This window comes from Apteryx mantelli, chromosome 1 (genome assembly GCF_036417845.1).
Source record: "Apteryx mantelli isolate bAptMan1 chromosome 1, bAptMan1.hap1, whole genome shotgun sequence".
NCBI lineage: Eukaryota > Metazoa > Chordata > Aves > Apterygiformes > Apterygidae > Apteryx > Apteryx mantelli.
Genome location: NC_089978.1, coordinates 95,981,132 through 96,004,416, shown reverse-complemented (window position 1 = coordinate 96,004,416; position 23,285 = coordinate 95,981,132). Strand labels below are relative to the sequence as shown.

General features: G+C 42.1%; 1 protein-coding gene across 1 annotated transcript in view; it reads right to left on the bottom strand.

The window, feature by feature from the left end:
* Nucleotides 1–2,304: 2,304 nt before the first annotated feature.
* The window catches only part of TSPAN7 (tetraspanin 7), a 118,617-nt gene continuing 97,636 nt past the window's right edge, over nt 2,305–23,285 (bottom strand). The window contains exons 3-8 of the mRNA XM_067289746.1: nt 21,731–21,805; nt 19,378–19,473; nt 17,757–17,912; nt 13,111–13,194; nt 3,705–3,777; nt 2,305–3,395 (exon numbers count right to left, since the gene is read on the bottom strand). Of these exons, the coding sequence (XP_067145847.1) occupies nt 3,709–3,777; nt 13,111–13,194; nt 17,757–17,912; nt 19,378–19,473; nt 21,731–21,805 (480 nt within the window). The 3' untranslated portion in view covers nt 2,305–3,395; nt 3,705–3,708. The remainder of the gene's footprint in view (nt 3,396–3,704; nt 3,778–13,110; nt 13,195–17,756; nt 17,913–19,377; nt 19,474–21,730; nt 21,806–23,285) is intronic.

Here is a 23,285-nt window from a genome sequence, read left to right as displayed (position 1 = left end):
ATGCTTAAGAATGGAACTCTTCCCTTGCAAGTAACAAAAGCTTTCTGCTCTTCTGACTCAACCTGAAGTGTTGAGATATTAAAAGTTCAGCCATTCTTCAGCTACATATGAGTTTTTACATTTCACGCAGAGACAGACAGTGTGCGTGTGTGGCAGGGGGGGTGCGCACACGTGTGCATTTGTGTGGTGGGGAACCATGCTCTTTCACAGGACAAGTACTACAAAATTCTCTATATGCTTTTCATTTACAGTGGCAGGGGAACATCTCAGATATGAAACGACCTTGTGGAAAAAGGTCTTCAACTGAAAGTCTTAATATATCCCCAGCCAGAACAGACTCCTGTAATAAAATATGCTTCAGACGCCCCCCGTCTTGATGCTTCTCTCACACACAGGTACTAAGCCTTTTTGTTCCCTTCACCAGCAACTTATAATAGGGAAAGCGGAGATGACAAAGAAAATATGAAATGCTCTTATTTTTCATGGGGTATGAAACAAAACAAGCCTACAGACATGCATTTCAATATGCACAGCTCTTAGCATCAGCCAGCGATCAGGCTCCTGGGCACCACAGTAACACAAACTGCGCCAAAGGTCACAATGTAGAGCTTGCTGAAAAATGCAGACTGAGACAGAAGCCAAACACGAAGCTCTGAGCTGTATCAAATACAGAAGCAGAGACTGAGCAGCAAATCAGAGCTCTACATTTTGGGAGTGGATTGAATCCATAAAAGAACGTTACTTATATTTCAAGATCAACACAGAGTACTGACTTCCCATTTCGCTGGCAAAGCAGAGTCCCACATCTCCCCATTTTGCAAATATTCTGAATAAAGCTGAAGATGCCACCGAAGAAAGCACTCATACCACTCAGAAAGGTTTACGGGCAGCTGAGGTGGGAAGCTGTGCGTGTGGGCACCCAGGGCAGCCCTCCTCAGGCTCCGTGTCCTCCCACACGCTCGGATCCCAGCCCCGTGGCAGGCTCCCCTCACCGCAGGCACCCTGCTACCTGGCAAAATGACCTACAGCCTCCCCCAAAGACCTCACATAAGACCTGATCCAAGCTGTTTATCCAACACTAATTAGGGAACTCAGGGCCATTGCTGCTATGGGCTGGGAAAGGGCAGGCGGGTGGGATGGACAAGGGAAAACCCACGCAGGAAGAAGGCAGATGGAGGATCGGCATTTGGCAGAGAGACTCCAGGGACAGCGTTTGGAGCAGCGCCTGGCCTTTTGTGAAAGTGCAGTCAGAAGTGCAGCTTTTGCACATCTATTTAATCCAAGACATGTCCAGATGTTCCTCTGTCCTTTCTGGCTGTCTGGAACCCAAAATAACCGCCTGGGCCGTGACTATGGTTTGTATCATTTTGCAGCCCACGTTAATGAAGATCAATGTGTTATCCCACTTTAAAATCAGCTTAGACCTCAGCATGACAACTTTCACACCAGCACTGGGTATTTTTGCACACTAATGTCAGGCAGTTGCTGTTTTCCAGGGGAGCAGACGGAAAGGTTGCAACAACCAGGCGCTGAGGCAGGGCGGCACCCGCTGACAGGCAGGGACTCCCGCAGCTCAAGGGCCTGGGTGGACACCTACGCGACAGAGCCCCTCTGCAGCCGAAGAGCTGCAGAGAGGACTGAGAGGTTGAGAGACTGCTGCTCATCTCAGCAAGGGCCTGGTGCAATCATCTCCTACATTTGCCTCATTGCACTTAGAAAGGTTTGAAAGTTTACCTCCAAGAAAGCTACAGAGTTTCCCCTCAATTCTTCTTTTCTGCCCAAGTCGCCAATTTAAGGGCTTGGTCCAAAACTTCCAGAGCGGCTTTCGATCAGACCTTCAACTCCTCACATGTTCAAAAGAAAAAGAGACATGTGCCTGCCTTTCCACAAATGCAGCAAAGACAGCTATTACCCTCCCCATCCCTAGTCTCCCCACCCACACACTCACCAAAACCAAATAGAGAGAAATGCCTAATGCCAAAATCACACACAGCACTAAGGACAGGATAATTAAATACTGCAGATTTCATCAGTCACAAGAAGAAAAATTGCAAAGCAGAGGGTATGTATTTGTCACATGGTGAAACCAGCTGTGGATGGTTTTTCTTGGAGTTTTGAAACAATTCCAGCTCTTTCTCTTTTTTTCCAGGGTAACAACATTTTTCCCCTCACAAGCAAGTTGCAAATTAAAATATGCACACAGAAACATGTCACTCCAAGCTGTGCACTTGGGTTTCATTTTCACTTCTCCCCCCAGAGAACAGTTTTGTTAAGACTAAAGAACAAAAAGGAAGCAGCTAGAAATCTGTAATGGTTCCATTTATTAATACGTATATCACAAATACTCACAATATCAATGCATTCTCGTTGGCATGCTAGACAGAGGCATTATTAAAAAAGTCCTATTTTTTTAAAAAGGTTTTAAACTTTTGCTTTCCCCAAAAAATATTCCATATGCCTGGCTTTTTGTGTGTTTTTTTTTATTATTTTTATTTTGATTTGATTCAACAATGTATTTGGTGGCTGCAACTTCAATGCAAAAAGAAAGAAAAAGAACAGGAAAAAGTATGAAGGCCGCAGTACAGCACAGTTCAATTAGTTCATAACTATCTAATAAAAATAAAGGAAGCAAAATTACTGCCTTCACAGTAAGCAACAACACAGCTTAATAACAGTATTACACAGGTTCAGAGGCAAAATGCACTAGACAAAGCCTACTGGGATACGCACTAGGCATACAACACTGAGTAAGAATCAAAGATGTAGAAGAACATCAGGAATAATGGTTCCCTTCAAGCACAACATTTTAACATCATTTTCAAGTATCTTCATGTTTTGTTACTGATTTCTTTGTTTTTGGGGTAGGGGGGCAGGTGCAGGGAAGGGGGAAAGGATGAAAACCTTAGTAAAGCAATAAACAAAAGAAATTAAGGTAAAACCAAAAGAATATATATTTCATATACCGGTTTATATGAATGTGTGCAACACTTATTAACCATGGTGAAAGGCTAATTATGCCCTCCAGTCACTACATGCACAGCCTGATCAATGCTGTTGTTAATGAATTACCTTTGTTAACTTACAATGCAACTACTGTATGACCAAGAACATACGTACAGTGTCATCACACGCAGAGCCTTGACGATGGAGGTTGGGTCTAGATGCTGAATGGTTCAGGCTACTCTCTGCGGCACCGCGGTACTTCACAGGATGGTACACTACGCATGGGACAGACTTCAGGAGACAGGTGTGAGTGCGCGCGCGCACGTGCTCGCGTGTGTGTGGGTGTGCGTGCTGGCGAGAGACAGTGTGTGCTATAACGTTCTTTTCAGTCTTTCTTGAATTCTGCAGTTCCTGATCCTGAGACAGGCTCTGGACTTCTCACTTCTGAAAGACTAGAAAAAGTGAGAGAGAGAGAGAGAGAGAGAGAGAAAGAGGTGTTTTAGTTGCTAACAGTGTTCACAACAAATATTTTGCCCTCTCTTTTTAAGAAAAATTCGGAAATAACACTCAATGATATGTTTCCCCCTTTTGTCACTAGACAATATTGGAACACAAACTCCAAACCAAAGATCACGTGGGAAGACATAATTCTTGATGAACACGCTGAGCATCTAAAACTTGCCAACTATCTTCATTAGGAGAGCACAGCTACTGTAATACATCACAGACAGCATACCATGCAGAAAATGGTAAAAACTCACCATGTTACACCATCTCATACTGATTAGCAGTAATAAACCGGGACAGACAGCACGCCAGCAGCATTCCGATCAACTATTGCAGACAAAAATAGAAATAAAAAAAAGAAATTAAGTTAAAGGAACACAAAGTAGATTTGCCAGGAGAGGCCATGGCAAGCCAAGGTTTCACGTTCTGGAGTTACTATGCACAACAGAATTTATGCCTTAATTTAAAGACAGTTCTAATCAGAAAAATAGCATTATTTATAGCCTGCTCTTCTCCACTGGGTCTTCCTCTTGACTGTTATCAGAGCCCTACCTCTTTACTTGAGAGAGAGCATGCATTTTTACCACTTTTCAAGCCTTTCTTCATTGCCTGGCCAAGTCAGACATGGATGGATAAACTGGTATGTGTAGCAGCACACTGCTGATGGTGTTTGTCTTGCAAGATCCACCTTGGTCCCTCACGACTACCAACCGCCCCTGACAGACAGCCGTCGGGGCCCAGGGGGAGGACTCAGCCCACCGAACCATTGCTGCTGAGGAGCAGCACACGGGAAAGAAAGGAGCTCAGCTGCCAAATCCAATTCTTAAGCTGCAGGCCAGGAAAGCTTAAGCTTTTACAAGCTGGACCACAAACCTCTGTTAACAGTATGCTGGCATGAAGGTTCCTAATGCCCCAGAGCAGCTGTGCTTTCTTTACAAATGAAGCACTACTTGAAAAATGAATGTTATAAATCTGCAAACCAAAAAACAGTCTTTTGCTATGCCCTGGGACATCACTCAAATTATTGAAAACAGATTCCTTGCTTCCATTCTTCAATAAGCTCTCAGTCATTTTAACATTTTGCCTGTTGCAGTTTGTCAGCATTTCCTGTATATGCCAACAGCATCAATATGCTATAAATAACTCCACCTCACTTTTCTCATCTGGATTGGTCAATTAATTAACTCATGAGCATATCCAGATTGTTACAGCTCATCATCAGCTACAGAGGTGAGGCAGGGAGGCCGTCTCTGCAGAAATACCAGCCGCTCGCTGACTTTGTTCCAAACAGCTACAGCCGCTTTTGCCAAGGACTGGGGTGTCAGAGCTGCTCCAGCTCATCCACCTGTGCCTGTGGGGGCGTCTAGTGAGTTAGGGGAGACCAAACAACTCACTTTGAACACTTCGTTTTGCTGCAGGGAGAGCGTATCAGAAAGGAGGCAGCTCACAACCGTTTAGCAACATCGGAGCTCCTTTTCCCCCTCAGACCTCACAGAGGGCACACAGCTAACGCCTGGCTGGCTCTTCTGCCAAACTGGCTCCTTCTTTTATTTTACACTCAAGATTATTTGTTATTTTCCCTATACAATCAGTGCTCTCTGTAAATATGATCATCATCCTAATGCTCACCTTTTCTACCAGCCAATTGTTTGATCCTGCTTTATTTTACACCTCTTGCTACACCCTTTAAGATTGTATCTAAATACCAAAACTGCTTCTAGGCTGGGAAGTGCTACTTCTTCTCTAATAAAACTTCTGGACACCACTGTAAGAAGCACAACTCGGTGACACACGACTTTCATCACAGTTGAGCTGGCATCCATTTGAAGCAAGACCGAGGCAGGTAACCTGAAATGCAGATGTTTTGTGCCCCTCAGATGTCAGTATTCCTGGTCAGATCACACTTTGTTCGTCTGAAATTCGCTACAGCCGCTCCTTGTCCTTCTTCAGTGCCTGCCTGAGGCTCACCCAGCACAGCTCTCCTGTAAGCAGCACGGCACAAGCAGGCGCAGCCTGCCTTAGCAGAAAGGCACATGTGCGAGACCATGTACCACCAGCATCGTTCCAGTTCCATCACTCCACCTCAAAAGGGCACAGAGACATTTTTAAAAGCAGTCTGAATATCCAGCGTTGCCAACAAGCAAACCCAGATTTTAGCTCCAAGTAACAAGGATGATATTGTCTCAGTTATAACTAGACTTGGGTCATAGATAACATTCCCTGAACAGCCTTTAATAAAAATCTAAGCTACTAGGTTTAGGGGGCTGTATTTTTACAGCTGCCCAAAGAGATCTAGATGCTAAAAGCCCTCCTTCAGCTTTGAAAATCTCAATACCAAGATGAAATTTTAGCAAAGTTACTGCCTTTTCTTTCACTGGACTTCTTTAGATGGGTGTTCCCAGAGGGAGCTTATCTGGGAGCTGGAGCACTAGCGGAGTATTCGAGCGCCCATCCAGGCGTCTTTGGGCCAGCGACAGCAATGACGTCAGCGTTATCCCGCTGTGCTTTGGATCTCAGCGCTTAAATATTCCAGTCACTAGGAGGGTGATTTTATCAGTCTGGCAGTTTGCAAAGCGTTGCTGAAAACCCATCACATCCTGCAGGTTTACTAGAGAGGCTCTAACACTTCCACTGCTTACTTGTGTGATGCTTCTTTATCTCAGTTTCATTTTTGAGAATGATATTCCTTATAGTGTGTCTCTGATACCTATTTCTTTGTGCTTTGACATACTGAACAGAGTAAGTAATTCTGACTGGGCACTTTCCTACCTGCTTCTCTATTCCTTTTTTATCCTTGTGATAACTTTTTGTTCTTTCACCTTCCTCAGCTGGTCATGGAAGTTACTTCTATTTTACTACCTTTTTCATTACAATGAATTTCATAGTGTTCTTCATCCTACTTATTTTCACTGAACAAACTCCCCCCTAGACCCAAATCAGTTCCTCACTCATTCTATAATGGCCAACAATGTAAGTACATTCAATTTTACTATTTTTCGCCTGTGCCACAAGATACCTATTATTTCCTGTTCCTCCCTAGAATTTCAGTCTTCATTTGTTGCTATTTCAGACAATATTAAATTGCACAGTCTTAAAGAGCAAAATTTAGCTGGTGTTGGACCCTGGTCTTAGCTACACTGATTAGGTTTGGTGAGTGCCAGAAATGATCTGGCTGTCCTCTACAGTACAAAGTTGCAACAGCAGGCAGGGCAGTCACACCAACAGAGATGAATCAACTGGAAACCAAAGCTACGTTAAGCTGATCCCATACCTACTGTTTGTAATAGGACCCTGCAACGAACCCAGAGGAAGGTTTTGCTCTCCTTGACTCCATACGAACATTATCAGCACACAGGGCCAACCAAAAGACATCACAATCTAAAAGGTTTTCCGCAGCATTTACATATAGCATAGCTTCACATACATGGTGCCTGACTACAAGCCGACTCTCACCACCCAGGCACAAGATCCTGGGTTTACGATCAATTGTTTCAAGGAAACATCTGCTCAACAGGGGCCAAAAAAACCCCCAAATTTAATGCTAGGTGTTATTCGGAAAGAAACAGAAAACATTGGTGTATTACAACATAAATTCCTAGAGCCTGTAAATTCCCTGTATCACAAAAGCATAAGGAATACCCTTTCATTCACATGAAAACAAAACACATGGGCACCTTAATTTCATTCTCTCACTTTTTTATTTGGTGCCATATGGCAGCACATTAACCCCTGCTCCAGGACAGCCCAGCCAGGCTAGCAACTCCCATGCAAATTCCATGGGGAAGGGAGGAAAATGAGGACAGTAACATCTTGAAAAACACAAGCATTCAGTTAGCACCCAGATTACTGCCATCGTTATCCCCTACCAGAGTCTGCTGCTCATTTCAGACTTTGGGATGAAAGATTTTACAAGGGAAAGATACTGCAACCCTTACAAACAGCAAGCCATTCTTTCTCCTCCCCCAAAGACTGTAGTAGACTTTCCTAACTATCTTTAATTAGGGATTCTTACATTTTATACAAGCTACACCTTTCTAGTAATTGAAGTGTGTAAGTTTTGTAGCATTTGCAGCTATTGACAATGTTTTGATTTAATCTAGTCAATCATAAGATGAATGTCAGGTTACACATAAATGCATCTTTCTGATCTTTGGTCCACTTATTAATTCTTGGCTCTGATTATACGCTGGCTTACGCTTTTAAGTGGTTGTAGTACCATATTATTAAACTTCTTTATTTCCCAAGTGATGGTATGTATATCAAGCCATTACATACACTGATTTTATACAGCACTTCTAGCTATTACTAGGAGTTGGCAGAGCTATAATAAATGTCTTACAAGTACTCTTAACACATATAAAAATGTATATTTTACAAGGTGTGTAGACTTCCACATTTAACCACATAAGAGCAATGTCCTTTCTGTAGCCAAGAAGAGGGGATATTATACTAAGTTGCTGAAATCTCCTCACAGTAGCCTTTCATTACAGTCATAACTACAGTCCTCTGTATTAAAGCAGGTTAGAGGCTCCCAGCCTGTGAACGGCAAAGGAGCTCTCCCTGCCCCCTCTTGCTCACTGGATTTGCTTGATCACTTGCAACCTCTGCTCTTCAGCTGGGAGGAAGCCCCTGCTCCTATTGTGCAGCAGGTCCCTGCAGCTCCTTTGAAAAAGCAGAGGAATTAGCATAAAAGGATTCCAGCAAAGAAGCTAGCCGCTAGAAGGTGCATTCATTTCCCTTCAATCCCACTGCTCCCATCGGCTCTTAAGTGCTGCATTCTCAACTTTTATCCGCTTTTTTTTTTTATTTTATAGTCCCAGTTTTTTGAGCACTAAAAATGACAATGTTCAAATATCACTCCATCATGTGAAGTGCCAAGCTTGGTTCTGTTGGTATTCTCTCTCATTTTTATTTTCTTCCTTTTTTTAAGATTATCTTGGTCTCCTGAACTACTCTGTGCAAAACTGAGGGTTTGCCTTGGTACCTCTGGTCTTGTCGCAGAAAACTTGAAAGGACTGAAAAATTCCTGGTTGAGAAACCAACATCCCTTAGGTGTGTCTTCTTTATTACCATGCTGTTGGTCCAAGTTCATTCTCATGAGCACAATAAAGTGCGTGCATTGTTCATCTCACAGCGGTTTCTAGGAGTAATCTCCAGCATATCTCAGATCTGACCACTGAAATCCATCCACAGCAACTTCTAGCAATCTTAGCTTCTATCATACACATGATGCCTGATTTTTTATAGTTATTTCACATTGATTGGAAGATGTCCCACATGATATATTCACTATATCTTATTATACTGAAGAGAAACTGAAATGCAATTTGAAATTCCATTTCATTTTAGGTCTTGGTCTCTTTGCCATTCCTCACTCTTTGGAACTCTGTTAAAGTCTATAAACGCAAGTGCTGCTGTGCTGAACTAACTGGAAATTCACCAGTGGATCGGGTAAGCTAAAGTTTTTTTCTCTGTCAGGAATAATAGTTTAGGTCAATGATTTTTCTTGCCATATTCTAGCTCCAAGCATCCAGTTTCCCTGACTCTATTTTAGGAGACAGCAAATTTTTCATGCCACATGTCACTTACCTGAGTCAGCCTCATGTGCTGGGGTATGTTTCTGGTAAAGGTCTTACCTTGATACTGAATGAACAGTGGTAAGTCTTTTGGAGCAACAAGCTTAGCCCTATATTAGATTTCAGGTCACGTACTGGATCCCAGTTTCTCTCTTCCATGCAATGCCAAAGCTTGTCTCCAACTCCCTAACCCTGGTGCAAGGGGTCAGAGAGAAGTCTACACCCTCCACAGATCAGAAGAGCAGACGAGTGAAAATAACTGCGTGTGTCACTGCTAGCCTGTGTGCCACAGGCACAAGGAGAGAAGAGAGCAGTGGAAATGAAAGAATCGCATTGCCCCATCATCAGTTCTTCCTCCAGGTTCACCAGCATCTGCAAGGAAGAACATCTTCTGCCAGAGTCCCTTCCTCATCTTCAGCATGTCCACACACAGCTACTGTGAGTCAGGTGTTCATTCTTCTCAGACAGTAATGCAGACTCAGGCCAAAATCAGGGTAAAAACCTTAAAAACATTTCTTACATGAAGGAGTATCTGAGTCAGTCCAAGTCTTGGCCTTGGCCCGTATACAGCCAGGAGTTGCACTAGACAAGGTGGATGATGACTTCACCAGAACTGTGTCCACAAGCAGGCAGAGATACTCATATTTATGTTAACAGTAAGGATGCGAGGTGGACACTGCACTGTAGAGAAAGGGACCCTATCCCACAAGAACACGTCTTCATATGACGGGAACTGTGCATGCTGAAAGACCAGTTTTCAGGGTGTGGAGAGCACCTGCCTTCCCATCTCTCAATACAAAAGGAAGAATTTGGCCGTAACATTGCATTAGGAGTCCCCTACTTGGCAACTAAACCTACCTAATGCAACCACAATCTATTAAACCTCCCAAACCTCATCTTTTGTGACCCTTAAGCCAACGCCTGCACTGTAGTTTTATCTAGGCAAAACTCTTCATCAGCTGTACTGCTTGCATAATTTTATTCTCTGCTGGGCAGAATGCAGAGATCATTTTGCTAAACTGAAATTATTCCAGCTGGAAGTCTGCATTGGCATCAGATTCCAAAAAACAATCAGATTGTATTTTATTATTATTATTTCAAATCCGAGAAGCAATGCCTGCTTCTCAACATGCATACAATGTCAGCAACACAGCAGCTTTTCAAACTCTGACTCTGACTGATGTGTCTATGCCAGAGCTACAAGATGTGTAATGCCATTACATCACTTTTCTCATTTTAGAGAATCAGCACATTCCTCATGCTAGTCAACACCTAACAAATCATGTGAAGAAAGGCCCTTGAGCTTACTTTACTGTAGAAGAGCAACACGATCTAATTTGTCTTTTATTTAGATTAAAACTATTCTCAGTAGGAACAGCAAAACCTCGCCTACAGCTGGAACACTGCCTGGCATTACTGCCAGCCACAGTTAACCTAAAATCAGTTTGTAAACACCATTCTTAATTGGGTCCAGCAAAACAGATTCGTCAGTAAATGGTAACCAGCTGCCTTCTATTCCTTGCACACCAGGATAGACGCATTTTCCTCCTCTGCATCTCCCCTCCTTTGTAAACATTCACATACGCCCAAGCAGACTTTTCCTGCACTGGAATATCTGCTCAGCGTGCCAGAGCCTTGCATTTACAACAGGGAGTGACACCTTCAGCTGGTAGGAGAGCACACGTTGCCATCAGGCAGAGTGAATTGCCAACACCACATCAGAACACATTTTGATTTTACTTGGAGCCGCAGCAGCAAAGTGCGTGTCCCACTGTGTTGCCCACAGCCTACTGCGATAAATCTTGCCTCGTGCCAAAAGGCTCCTGTTGCAGGGACCACATTCTGCAGGCTTTGCTCTCCCTCTTTGCAGCATTTCCTGCCTTCCTCTGTCAAGCTTACGAACAACTGATGACCTAGAGTAAACATCCAGACACACGTCAAAATACTAACAATTTCAGTTGAACACCTCCTATATTCTCCGTCCCAGGTGCAAACAACTTTCAGGTAAGTTAAGACATTGGTTTACCTATCACACATACTGTAGACTGATTAAAGGTTTTCAAGTAATATCAGTCCCGAATGAGGCATTTGCCCCAGCAGCATACGAATTACTTGTAAAGTTCTATTCTTTTGGATAGATTTATGAGAGACATTTTCAAAGATGCTACACAGCCTTCTGGCTGTCTAAAAACAAATCAAAATAAAGAGTAGAGCTCCATAACAGTAATTAAGTCATAATCAAGGCTGGAGAAGAGTATCAAGACAATTGTGAGAAGTCAACAAGAACTAGAATAGCCTATTAAAAAAAAAAAAAAACAACAACAAAAACCTCCCTTCCCCTGCAACTCAAAACTGGTGATTTCACCACTTCTAGCTCTCAAAGAGCTGATACCCACATGCAAGCTCTGTGTGGCTCCATATGATGAACCAAGGTGGTTCACAGAAAACAGGACAAAAGGCCAAAGCACTGGGCTTCCTGCATCTAAATGTAGGCAAGAAGACACTACTTTTCCAGATATGGCCAAAGCAGAGAAGGCAGCTGGTCTGAGCCCATCCGTATGTAGGGCTGCTTCAGGCTGCGCGTACAGAGACTGAGAGGACACAGGGACCATTTTCCACAGAGCTTGGGGCACTTACACTGAAGAACCTTACACTGAAGGCAATTGTAACTGTTGAGTAGATTAAACCTACGAAAGATTGGACTAAAACCAAATGAGAGGAGGTGGCACAGCACGGCAGCCTTCTACTAATGCTCAACCACGCTGCCCCTAACAAAGATGAGCTGAGCACAGAAATCTCTGCTTGGATCCACAGTGCAGGCAAGCACAGACTGACTGCATGGGGCACCAGGGGGAAGAAGGGAACTACAGCCCTCCCCTTAATCCATTTGCCCATCTCCTGCAACAACACTGGCAAATCACTTGCTTCCAGTGCAGTAAACCTACAGCATGATAACTGGACTGGTAGGTTTTAAGAGAAAGTCAAATAAACTGTCCTAGCACCTCATTTTTTCAAAACACTGGATAAACATAAATCATTCAACAGAAATATTTATTTTGAAGTGGTGCCTCAGGCCCCAGGTTTTTAATATTATGAGAGGGAAGCAAATGAAAGCTGCAAAGATAGTTTTTAAGTACAACATTCACAGTCACACCACACGCTCTCCATAGAGAGAAGGCAGACTGCTCTCAAGTAGAAGTGGCTCAGGCATCCTACACACTGTCATGCATTTTGCAGCACCATCCTGCCAGCAATTTCACATTGCCTGTGTTCCCCTCTCTCTTATTTCTGCACACTTCCTGCAGAGTCCTTGCCATTGCAGAAAAAGGAAATAGTATAAGAGAGTCAGACTTGGTGAAAGATGGAAGTGTTTTCCTGCCACTTCTTGATTAAAAGATTCTCAACAGACCTTTTAAGTTCCCTAACTTCTGTCTAGGTAAAGGCAGGCTGAATATCAGTGAGCAGCAACCAATTCTTAGCTCTCCTCTTTTCCTTCCCATACCAAACTCATTTTGGTGGGGGCAAGGAGTTGGCTTTATATTCTGGTTTTGGCAGATCTCTGCTCAGTGTTCAGTGCTAAAAGGGAAGAAACAAACAAACAAAAAAAAATTCAGCCACCAAAACCAGTTGCCCCTTCCAGGCTCTCCCTTTCCCTTCTCCAGCATGGGGAGGCCTGAACTTAACATTATTTGAATTCTAGAGTCCTTTAAAGAAAAATAAGAGTGCTTAGAAGAGAAAAGCCTATCCAAACAATGGATCGGCTATTTGTCTTTTTAGCTGTTTATGCTCCATTTAAGCCAATGTTTTATTGGGTTAACCTCTGTTTGACCCAGTAGAGAGACAAGTTGTTTTCTTTGAGCTAGTCATTAGCTCAACCGTAACTGATATTCCCAAGAGGAAACTTCATTTAAGTTGAAAAAAAGAAAATCAATGAACAGATGACCTCAAGACTAACGAGCATGCTGCGCTCAGTCCCTTACCATAATCCTTCCTTCCTTGAAGTCAGGTAAAGAGAAGGGAAGGGGGGAGTGACACCGTCCTCCCAAAAACAAACAAAAACCCCACACTGTATTTATGCACTTACCTGTGAGAATGCAATCCCAAAAGCCACTCCAGCTATGATTCCCATATTTGTCTCCATAAAACTGGTCACCAAATCATAACAGCCCTGGAAAACAAACAATCATTCCTTGTATAGCTCTTCCCTGACACATACACATGCACACTTACCTCTCATTTAAAATGGACTTGCGCTGGATGGTATTTTTGCTGTAATTTCCAACAGCATCACTTTTTTATTTAATACCAATTCTGACTGTATGATGAAATGTGGCGGAAAAAAAATAGTTTTTAGATGCCAATGTATTTTGATATTTTTAGAAGTTAAATATGATATCGCACTCGTTTTCATAGGTCTTACTTATTAAAGAAAGTCAGTCTGCATTGATTTAAAAAACATTAATAAAGCTTTGTTCTGAAACCGAACTATAAAGTAATGATAAAACACAATACAGGCTGTCAAAAATGACTAACTGATGTTGATCTCCTAAGATTCCAGATGCTTAATGTGAGCATGCTTCAGGTGTGTTGTGAGGCATTCTGCTTGCCTTTGTCTGTCAAAGGACAGCAGGCAAGTATGGAATACTTTATAACTTTCAAATATTTAACAAAGTTGTCAAGGGTTTCGTATGATTTTTTTTGATTTGTTTGCTCTAGGACATAAAAATCCCCTTCCTGCTCCCCAAATCACACTTCTGTCTCGAGATCAGACACTGATTCCGTCAGCTGAATTGCTTCCTCGTACCTCAATTCACAGTAGCCACTAGGGCCAGAAAATTCATACACATCCTTTCTCCTGGACAGGCTTTTTTGAGATGTCCCCCTCAGTATGTTTATTTTCTCCAAGCTTCTCCCCTCACCTACCCCATTCCCCCAAAAAGCGTTTGCAATTAGCTTTCCTAGCTTGTGGTACCTAAATGAACCTAAATACGTAACACAAAACTTCAAGAAAAAAGATAACATCTATTTTCTCTTTCTTTACAACCTATCTGCCTATACAATACAAACCCATTTCTCAGTCCCTTTGGCCACACTTACCCAAATGACCAACAACACACACAGCCTAAAGTCAGTCCCAAGGCATTTTAGTTCATGTTATAACTTTATCAACTTTATCGGAAGTTGGAAAAAACAGAAATAACAGTGAGCTCCCTTTCCCAGTTTGGACTCCAGTCCTACCAGTGAGAAGCATCTCCACGTTCCCCCACCATACACACACACACTAATCTGCAAACACTTTAGCAACTCTTTGCAAGATTTCAGGACATTATGTTGCACATAAAACAAAATAACTGAAAGGAAAGGACAATTTCCTTTGTTAAAGATAGGCCATTCACAACACAGATTATATCATTTCTTTAACCTCTTCTGTAATATCAGAAGACATTTTATTTAATCCCAAGAGTAACAAAGTGGTAAAGCTAATCATAACTCAGGACCAGCACAGTCAAAATTGAGTTCTGAAATGTTTAAGTATACATATTAATCCTTAATTATGTCTTACAACATTCCACAGACGTGAGATTCAAGCTTACTTATTCAACACATCAAGCAACTATAGTTGTGTCTTACACATTATGAAATGAAATTAGATTTCTCAACCAGTTCTTTCATTTTGTCTGATGTGGCTTAATGTTCTCCCAGCTATTCTCAAATCTGTTCTGTTCAACAGTCTTCAAAAGATGCAACATCTAACAGTAATGGCAATTTGAGGGAGACAGATCTTGTTAAAAAAACATGCGAGTGAGATAGTTTTGATCACTTTCGTCACGTGAAGACTATGTTTTCCCCAATCGCAGTAGTCTGTTTCCTGAAGTGTATTGCATAGATATGACTTAATTGCTCAGTCCTTACTGTTCACATGGATAAGAGTGCAAGAAACACCCAAGAGTTGCATATATAGTAGAAAAGTATGTGAAGCATTGTGCATATAGTGCATACAACTGGGTGCTGATTCAGAAGGCAGGAGTGACATTTTAGCAAATATCTGATCACCGTCAACGCCACACATCTGTTCCTTTTTTAATATTTTAGCTCTTGAGATTTGTTGGTAATGACCACTGAAGATTAAAACCACAAGATGAATCAGCTAATCCTAACAACAGTTCTCAAAATTAGGTATTAGCCTGATCTCAGATCAAGAAACAGACACAGAGATTAAATGATTTACCCATGGTCGCTAAGAAAATTAGTAGCGGAGTTGGCAAAAAAGATCCAGGAATATTTGTCTTTTAGTCCTGCAATTAGACCATTAGTTTAAGCCTCTTTGGATAACTCATCATTAGACCTCATAAACTGCTGGTAAATTGATTAGCTTGCTGAGAACTTGTCTGATAGTTTTGCAAGATCCACCAAAAAGATGTGTTTCAAATATGTTTTTCTATAGAAACAGTAATAAAGGTTTTCTGCAACAGAGATGTATGCATTTTTCGCTTTCTCCAAAACAAAACAGAGCAAAGTACCTATTTCCAAGAGAGCATGGGACTTGGGTCAGAAGCAATGATGCTTGCTCCCTATCTGAAGTTAAGCAAAAGACCAAACAACATTTCCTCCCACTTTGTTTTTATTCTCATGCCCCTTTCAGAAACATCCTACCTTGTTCAAGCATTTGGGATAACTCTAAGATCTGACAACTGCTAAACAGAATTCTTTCCAACCTTTGTTTAGAAATGGCTATCTCAGGAAATGGGACAGAGTTTCTCAGATGTTGCAGGATGTTCAAACTACCTCTGGGTAATTAAATCCAATAATTAATTCAACTGTTTCCTGAGGAATCAGCAGTCCTCTTCTGTCAGGTGACTTGTGCATTTGATATGAGAGAGGCTGACAACTTCTTAGGAACGAGCATGGCTAGAAGTGAGCTACAACCACTGGAAAAGGTCACTCATCCTGCAGCTGCTCTGTACAAGTTTCGGAGGTGTCCTTTTATAATAGGAATTCACATGTGGACAGGGATTTACCTGGGCATACACGCTATGGAGAGCATGCAAAGGAAGTCTGACACTTTTGGGAAACGCCAGACCCGTGGTGGGAACGCAGACGGCATCTGTATGGTTATGCAGCTGGGCAAGGTTCAAAACGTGCGGCTGTCCCAAACTGGGAAGGTGGGACTTGCTGGTGGAGTACAAGAGTAATCACTGAGGATACACACGCAACAGAGAACCTTTCTGGAGGGGAGGTGGCAGAAACACGGGCTCAAGCATGGGCTGCCCAGGAGAACTTCTGCCTGCAGGGGATGCCAGCTGTCCTGCACATCCAACAGATCCACCCCCTGTCCTGCCTCTCACCTTATTTCCACTTATACAAAAATGAAAAGTCACTACAGTTCTACAAAGTGCGAACAACTGGAACTGCTTATCCTTTATACTCCTGCAACACAGCAAGATTACTTGGCTGGTGACTATGGTGAGTTTGTAACAGACTGAGTCACTACTGTTCCAAATATGTTTGAAACAATTGGCTCTCGTTACACTACTGTGGTTAAAGAAAAGGTTAGTGGAAGATAATCCTCTGTTATTCTTTTTCTTGGTACAACCTAGAAAACACCATCCACTTGAGTGGTTTACGGAGTAAGATCCTTAAGGGTGTGCTCAGCCACCAGTCCAACTTCCTGAATCACAAGTGACTGACACAAAAAAGACTAAAATAGAAGGCAAGCAGGTATTTCCATATTTTCCCTGTTATCTACTCAGGATTTTTTCTTTTTTTCTTTTTTTGTATTCAGCAGCTACCCTGGAAACAGAAAGGTCAAAGGAAATCATCCATAAGTCTGACTGATCTATGCTGCAATTCAGCTTGGCCATTTGCCTGCAAAACCACTCCTGTTATCAAACTGTCTTGTTGCATCTCTTGCAAATCTTAAGTGAGAAGGAAAGAACCGATGGTGCATCAGCAGTTAAAGGAATAACTTGAGCTGTATTTCTACAGTGCAGTATTTGCTGTATATGCTGCATTATTTTCCTTTTACTCCCCCTTTTCTTTGCGGTTTCTGTATTTTTATTCCCCAACTATTCAATCCTTTCCTCTTCCTTCATTCTGTTCTGCCAACCTGCTCTTTTAGATGACCTCAGGAGAGGGCTCACTTTGGCTTTGTGATGCTTGAAATAGCACACATCCACGTTTCTTAACATGCACTGTAAACGTATCCAGCCAACCACAATGCTTTCTTTCAATCACCCCTCTTTTCTCTTTTGGGGGTAACAAGCTCCAGTACTGAAATTTCTGTTAGAACTAAGCAAGAGTAAAACCTGTTCTTCCCTCCACCTAACTACATTTTGTTCCTCAACAAAAAAACCCACAACACTCAGCAGAAACAAGCAGAGAAGTGCTGATTGCCCTAACTCTCAAAGGTAGTCAAATGCACATGCTGTACATATTCCTTTGCCTGATCAGCAGTGCCTCTGTGTGCAATGCTGTACCTGAACCAATGTGATGAAAAAGGGGAGTAAATTCCCTTCTCATCAGAAATGTCCCTGCACCTGGTAATTTGAGAAATGTCAGCTTAAAGAATCTGAATGCAAAACCAATTATTATCATCAATCTATCCCAATAAACAATACAATCCTTATCAATCAACCATTTGAATCAAAATGTAATTGTAAGCAGTCATATGCTCCACTGATTTGCTAGATGGTTTCATAACCATTGTCTCTAGCACAAAGTTACTGGTACCTTCTGGTTTACTTTAGTGGCAGCCACGGTCATATTGCGCAGATCCTGAGTATTACAGTCACTGGAGTTCATGCAACAGCTTGTAGGGATGCCATGTTTGAAGAAATAAGGGCTAGTGCTCCAGTTAGTGTAGCTCTGAATGCCACAGCAGCTCAGCTATGAGGAAAAAGAGGTAGATAACAAAAAAGAACCAGAATTAAAACAAGTACAGAAACAGCTTAAGATTTTCCATTTCAGAGAAATAATTTAATCCATCATCACTGCCCACTTAAAACTCAATCAAAATAAAGACAGTTAGCCATGCTGTGGCATTTGCTCATGCTCTATGCTCCACTGGAAGGTTGGAAAACCTTCCATTTTTCTGTCACAGCACCCCTCAGGTCAGAAAGGGTACTCTTAGGAGTACCTAATCCATCTCTCCAACACTGCAAGAAAACAGCTCTCATTACTGTGGGGCCACCAAGCCTGACCTCCGTTACCTCATGTTATGGATAAAAAACAGTGCTTTTGGTAGCCTTATTTTATTGAAGTGAACACTGTAGCCTTCCTTCAAATGTCCTTCAAAACGTTCTCCCATTTTCTTCATGTTTATATTTATTTGGTTTCAACTACCGAACAGCAAAAATGTTTATTTTATACATATCTCTCTAGAGTACTGGCAAGCAGCCACATTGGTCCTCCCGTACTTGCTTCAGGCAGAATACATTCCGTTTCTCCCCTTGACTTTAACTCATTAGGTCTCCATGCCAAGTCTTTCATTGTATTTGTGAAGAGAACTGCTGCTGCTTATCAATGACAAAGGATGCTAGATTATAAACTCCTGTCTAATCCTGGTCAAATTTATAACTCTTCATAGTCCTACTGATAGATTTCCTTAAGAATAAAGCTGCCCGCCTTCCATCATCCTTAAAGATGGAACCAGCTCTAAATCTAATTCAAGATCTGGGACCAACAACTAGCAAGTACCACAGGCCCTGTCTTTATTAGACAGCTTGCACTGGGTTCATTAAAATTTAAATGCTCTTGTATATTAATTGAAATACTTTTTCTTAAAACCAGTTTTACCAGTCTCTATTTTGAGTTTATATGAGTTTATCTCATGAGTTATAAGACATTTCCATTCCAATGGTACAAGTTTTCTAACATAGGCCAGGCCCAAATTAGAGGTAATCTCAACTGATTTGACAAAGCAACAGCATTAAGAGTGTACTAACAAGATGCTGCTGCAGTTCTGTTTCTGAAATATTGTCATTTGGTATCCACTGATGCCTTAGACATGGTATCCAATGAACATGCCAAACAGAACAGGACCCCTCAGAGAGACTAACACAAAACCTATTTTCACCGATGCATACGGGAAAGCTCCCACCAACTTTGCCAGGGCAACATATCATCTCAAGCATTCAGAAACCTGATTTGTTATTGCATAAAACAGCCAAGCAACCAGACAAGGCAAGTAGTCAGAATTGGGGAGCAAGATCAAACTTAAATGCTGCATTTTGCTTACTAAAAATATAGCTTGCAGACTGAGCCACCAGCACCTCATGTTCTGTGACCAAATCAGAATGTATGCTTTTTGTCTTTTTATTCATTCATTTTTAATATCCTGTTTCAAACTTACACTTTCCTGGACATTATCCACTGCATGGCTCCGCTCATCATTCTTGTTGTAATTCTGGATCGCTTCAGTATATGTCCTAAGGAAAGTATCCTTGATCTAAGAGGGCAGGGAAAAAAAACAGCTGATATGAACATTGAGAAGCATAACATCTGAAACAGTCTTTGCAGGAAACAACTGCATTTCCAACCCTAACAAGGCACATTTCCACTCTCATGGTTTGGGTGTTAATGTAGGAACACTACACATTGAGCTGTTTATTGGGATGTTTGGGGCATGAGTGTACTCATTCAGTTTGACAGAGGTTATCTAGAAGGAATGGCAGATGGCAAAAAAATGGCGCCATGTATCCCATCTCAAAACAAAAGCTTCAGGGTCATGATCCTTGGCATATATAACAGGGTAAAGAAGATCCCGTGCAATGGACTTGCAAACTGATAGCTTCAGATTATCCAGCTAAAGCTTTAGCTTTTTTTTTTTTTTTTTTGGATCAAGAGAAAAATCACTGGTTTTGAGGACTTTCCCTCCCTTTCAGTCTAACCAGCAAAACTAGGTGCAATCAGAAAAAATATAAAAACATGACCACTAAAGGAACACAAAAGCCATTACAGGTTAAACAGGGAAGTCCCTTAGGAAACACAGGGAAGCTGTCAAGAGGAAGCAGATGGATGCATATAGCGACCTGCTGGAGGTGCCTGGGGAAGTCAAGCCTGCCAGGTGACCAAGACAGGATGGGAAAGAGTTAGCCTATAAGAAAGATATCTACTGATGCTTTTTCCACAAATACTCTGCTCCGGCACTGAGTTTGAAGGAGGCTCTGTGCTTATCTCTGTTCACGGATGCCCACAGGGAGCTGGAACTGAGTCACACTCTGGCAAAGCACATGGCAGGGACTGTGGTACCACAGACCAGGCGAGGGCCCACGGCAGGGGGCACAGACTACCACACCAGAAAAGGGGGGCCCAACGCCAGGGTCCTGACCAAGAGCACTCTGGGAAGCCAGGAGAGAACACATCGCTTGAGAACGTGACAATGGCAAATGGTGAGGTTTTTCATGAAACATAGGATAATGTCAAACAGGCATAAGATAAGGGGCAAAAGCAAAAGTAGTTTTGGGTTGTCTTCCCAGCTGCACTTCACCTTTGTCTTCCAAGGGCTGGGAGTTTTTAATGCACAGCAAGGGTTGGTGGAGGGGAGGAGGTCTATGCCAGAAAGCTGAGAGCACCGATCTGAGCAAAGGTAGAGAAAGGGAGCAGCCTCCACTTCTCTGTCACACGGACTCAGCCAGGAGACAGAGGACAGCAGCATCAAAAGAAAAAGTGACTCTCTGGACTAGGGAGCAATCCTGGCTCACAGCACCAAAGGTGCCTGGGTAAGGAACAAGAGCTCTCTCAGCTGGAGGTGGTCAGGCACGTCACCACAAAAGGCACTCAAACTGGGCAGTAAAAGGGATGGGCAGCAGATGACTTGGGCAACCTGACTGCTGTGACCTTCACAAGAGACTGCCTCTCACAAAAGGGAAGAGCAGCATGACACCTCGGATGCCACCAGCGAGGCTGGGTGAAATGGTAGCCCCCAACAAATGGACAGGTATTTCAGGATCAAATTAACAACTGTCCACCACTTGTAAAGATAGACCCCAGAACAGCCTATACCAAGGGAAAGCTCAAAAGAGGAGACCATAAAACCAATTAATACAATAAGAAGAGACAGAGAAGGTCTCTGCGGTTGTCCTGGCTCAGTACTAATGACATGTAGGTCCATGGACTTAAAATCAGAGATAGTCCCAATTACAGCAGGTAAAGCAGAAGTGCTACTACAAATCTAGATCATCATGCTCTTTTAAAGCTTCTTTCTGTCCCAGTTTCCTACTTCATGCTATTTCTACCTCTCCCTGTTCCCAGAATAGAAGAACAATCACACACACACGATTTACAAGACCTCAAGGAAACTAGCCTGGTTTGATGAAGCATTCTCAGAAAACACTCTCTGCTATAAACAACTGCTTGTCTGGCTGAATAAGCTGCGTTTAAGAAAAGTATTTAATCTATTTTGCAGCCCTCAGCATATGCAAAAGGGTAAAGAAGATTTTACATGATGGACACACAGAAAATGATAGCTCCAGAGTAAGTATCAGCCAGCTGAGGCCAAGAGCTTTTACTAAATCCGTTCATTTGGAACATATCAGTTTTTAAGAGCTGTACGTGTTATTGTTGAAAATCAGCCGCAACCTTGGAGATGCATATGGAACTGCTGAACTCAGAGACCTACAAATTCTCTATGCTCCAAAAGACTTTTCAGTAACTGCTGCTCAGAGAGGCACTGCCATATGTAACCTCAGCACATTTCCACTCACCTCATGGCGGAACACAAACCCTGAAATGCCAGCCACTAGCTCAGCCAGGAATACCAGGGACAAGAACATGGCATACTGAAAAGAAAAGAGGCAAGAGAAGTCTGAACAGGACATGCTTTTGTCTCAGCACAAATACTGCTCAGCTATCACGTAAAAATTTAATTTTAACTGTCTGTTCTAGATCCTCTTTAAATATGTTAAAAAAACTAAAGGTCTTTTGGAGGAGTTACACAAGTTATTGCACAAATATATTGTATGTTTTTATATAACTCACAAATGATATGTATTCTGTAATTACCAGCTTTTCTGACATTTCTGTACCCACATTTCTTAGCATTCTCATATAAATTTATACATTCTCACATGGCAGAGATGGATCACGAGTCACTAAGGTTTCGATCTTGTCATAATGAACACAAATGGACCCTTTAAATTTGTATGGCACTCTACTAAAGTAAATAGGCTTATCCAGGTGTATTGGTTCATGTATATCTATCTCACTGCAAGATTGGGACTTGCAGCCTAATTCTAGAAGTTTCTTAAATGGATGAACTGAACCATTGACTTCACTGGAAATATTCTCATAGTAATACTAGACAGAGGCCCCAAACACTTTGCTGGGTCAAGGTCCATGTTTGGATTTGGAGAAGCCTTTGGATTAAGAACTGAACAAACCTTAGAGACAGAAGAGTTTTCAGTGTAGCTGCTCACAGACTATTAAAAATACATATAATAAAAAAAAAGAAAAAAAATGCTAAGTAGGTTGGTCACATCTGAAGTTGGGGCTTAATCTCCTGGCGGGGAAAAAAACCCTTTTTCTTCATGTGCTAAATAACTCAACAGTTAATTAAAAAGGAAGCACTTTAAACTAAATTCAGTGCTTGTAGGAGTTAATGGAAAGAGGGAAATTTATTTTCAATGGAAAGCTGTTGGGAAAGGGAGGACAGCAGTGAAGGCAGAACTAGAAGAAGTATTCTCTACAATTAATGCAGCTGTCAAATCACTGTCAGTATTCCTTTCAGGACAGAAACACAGTTTTGAAACGTTTCTTTTGTGTACAATGAAAATAAAACCATATGTTTGGAACAGCACATGCTACAGTAAGTCAGAGGATTTACCTTTGAACAAGTTACATGACTTATGGGGCAACTAGCAGAGCCTGATTTCCTATGGATTTATATCCTCTTTCACCCTTTATCCTGGTCTCATCTGGGCTGTGATGACTCTGACAAGCCACTACATGCACCCTGACAGCAAGAGACAGCAGTGGTACCCAACAACAGTGTTAGATCCATGCCGACTGGCCAGCCAGCACACACCTGGTGACCCATCTACATCTGCTACCCCTCCCCTACTGAGTCATCAACTTAGGAAATTAACTCTCTTTAGGATGTCCCTTTTCAAATCTGGTTGGAATTGGACAGAAATCATCTCATCTCCCTAGGAAATAAGCCACAAAATATCCTAACAGGAAATGCATTGCACTGTCAAGCCCTTTTCCACTACCTCAGTGCTTCACAAGTGGTATTTCCACCCTTTAAATCATTACACATGC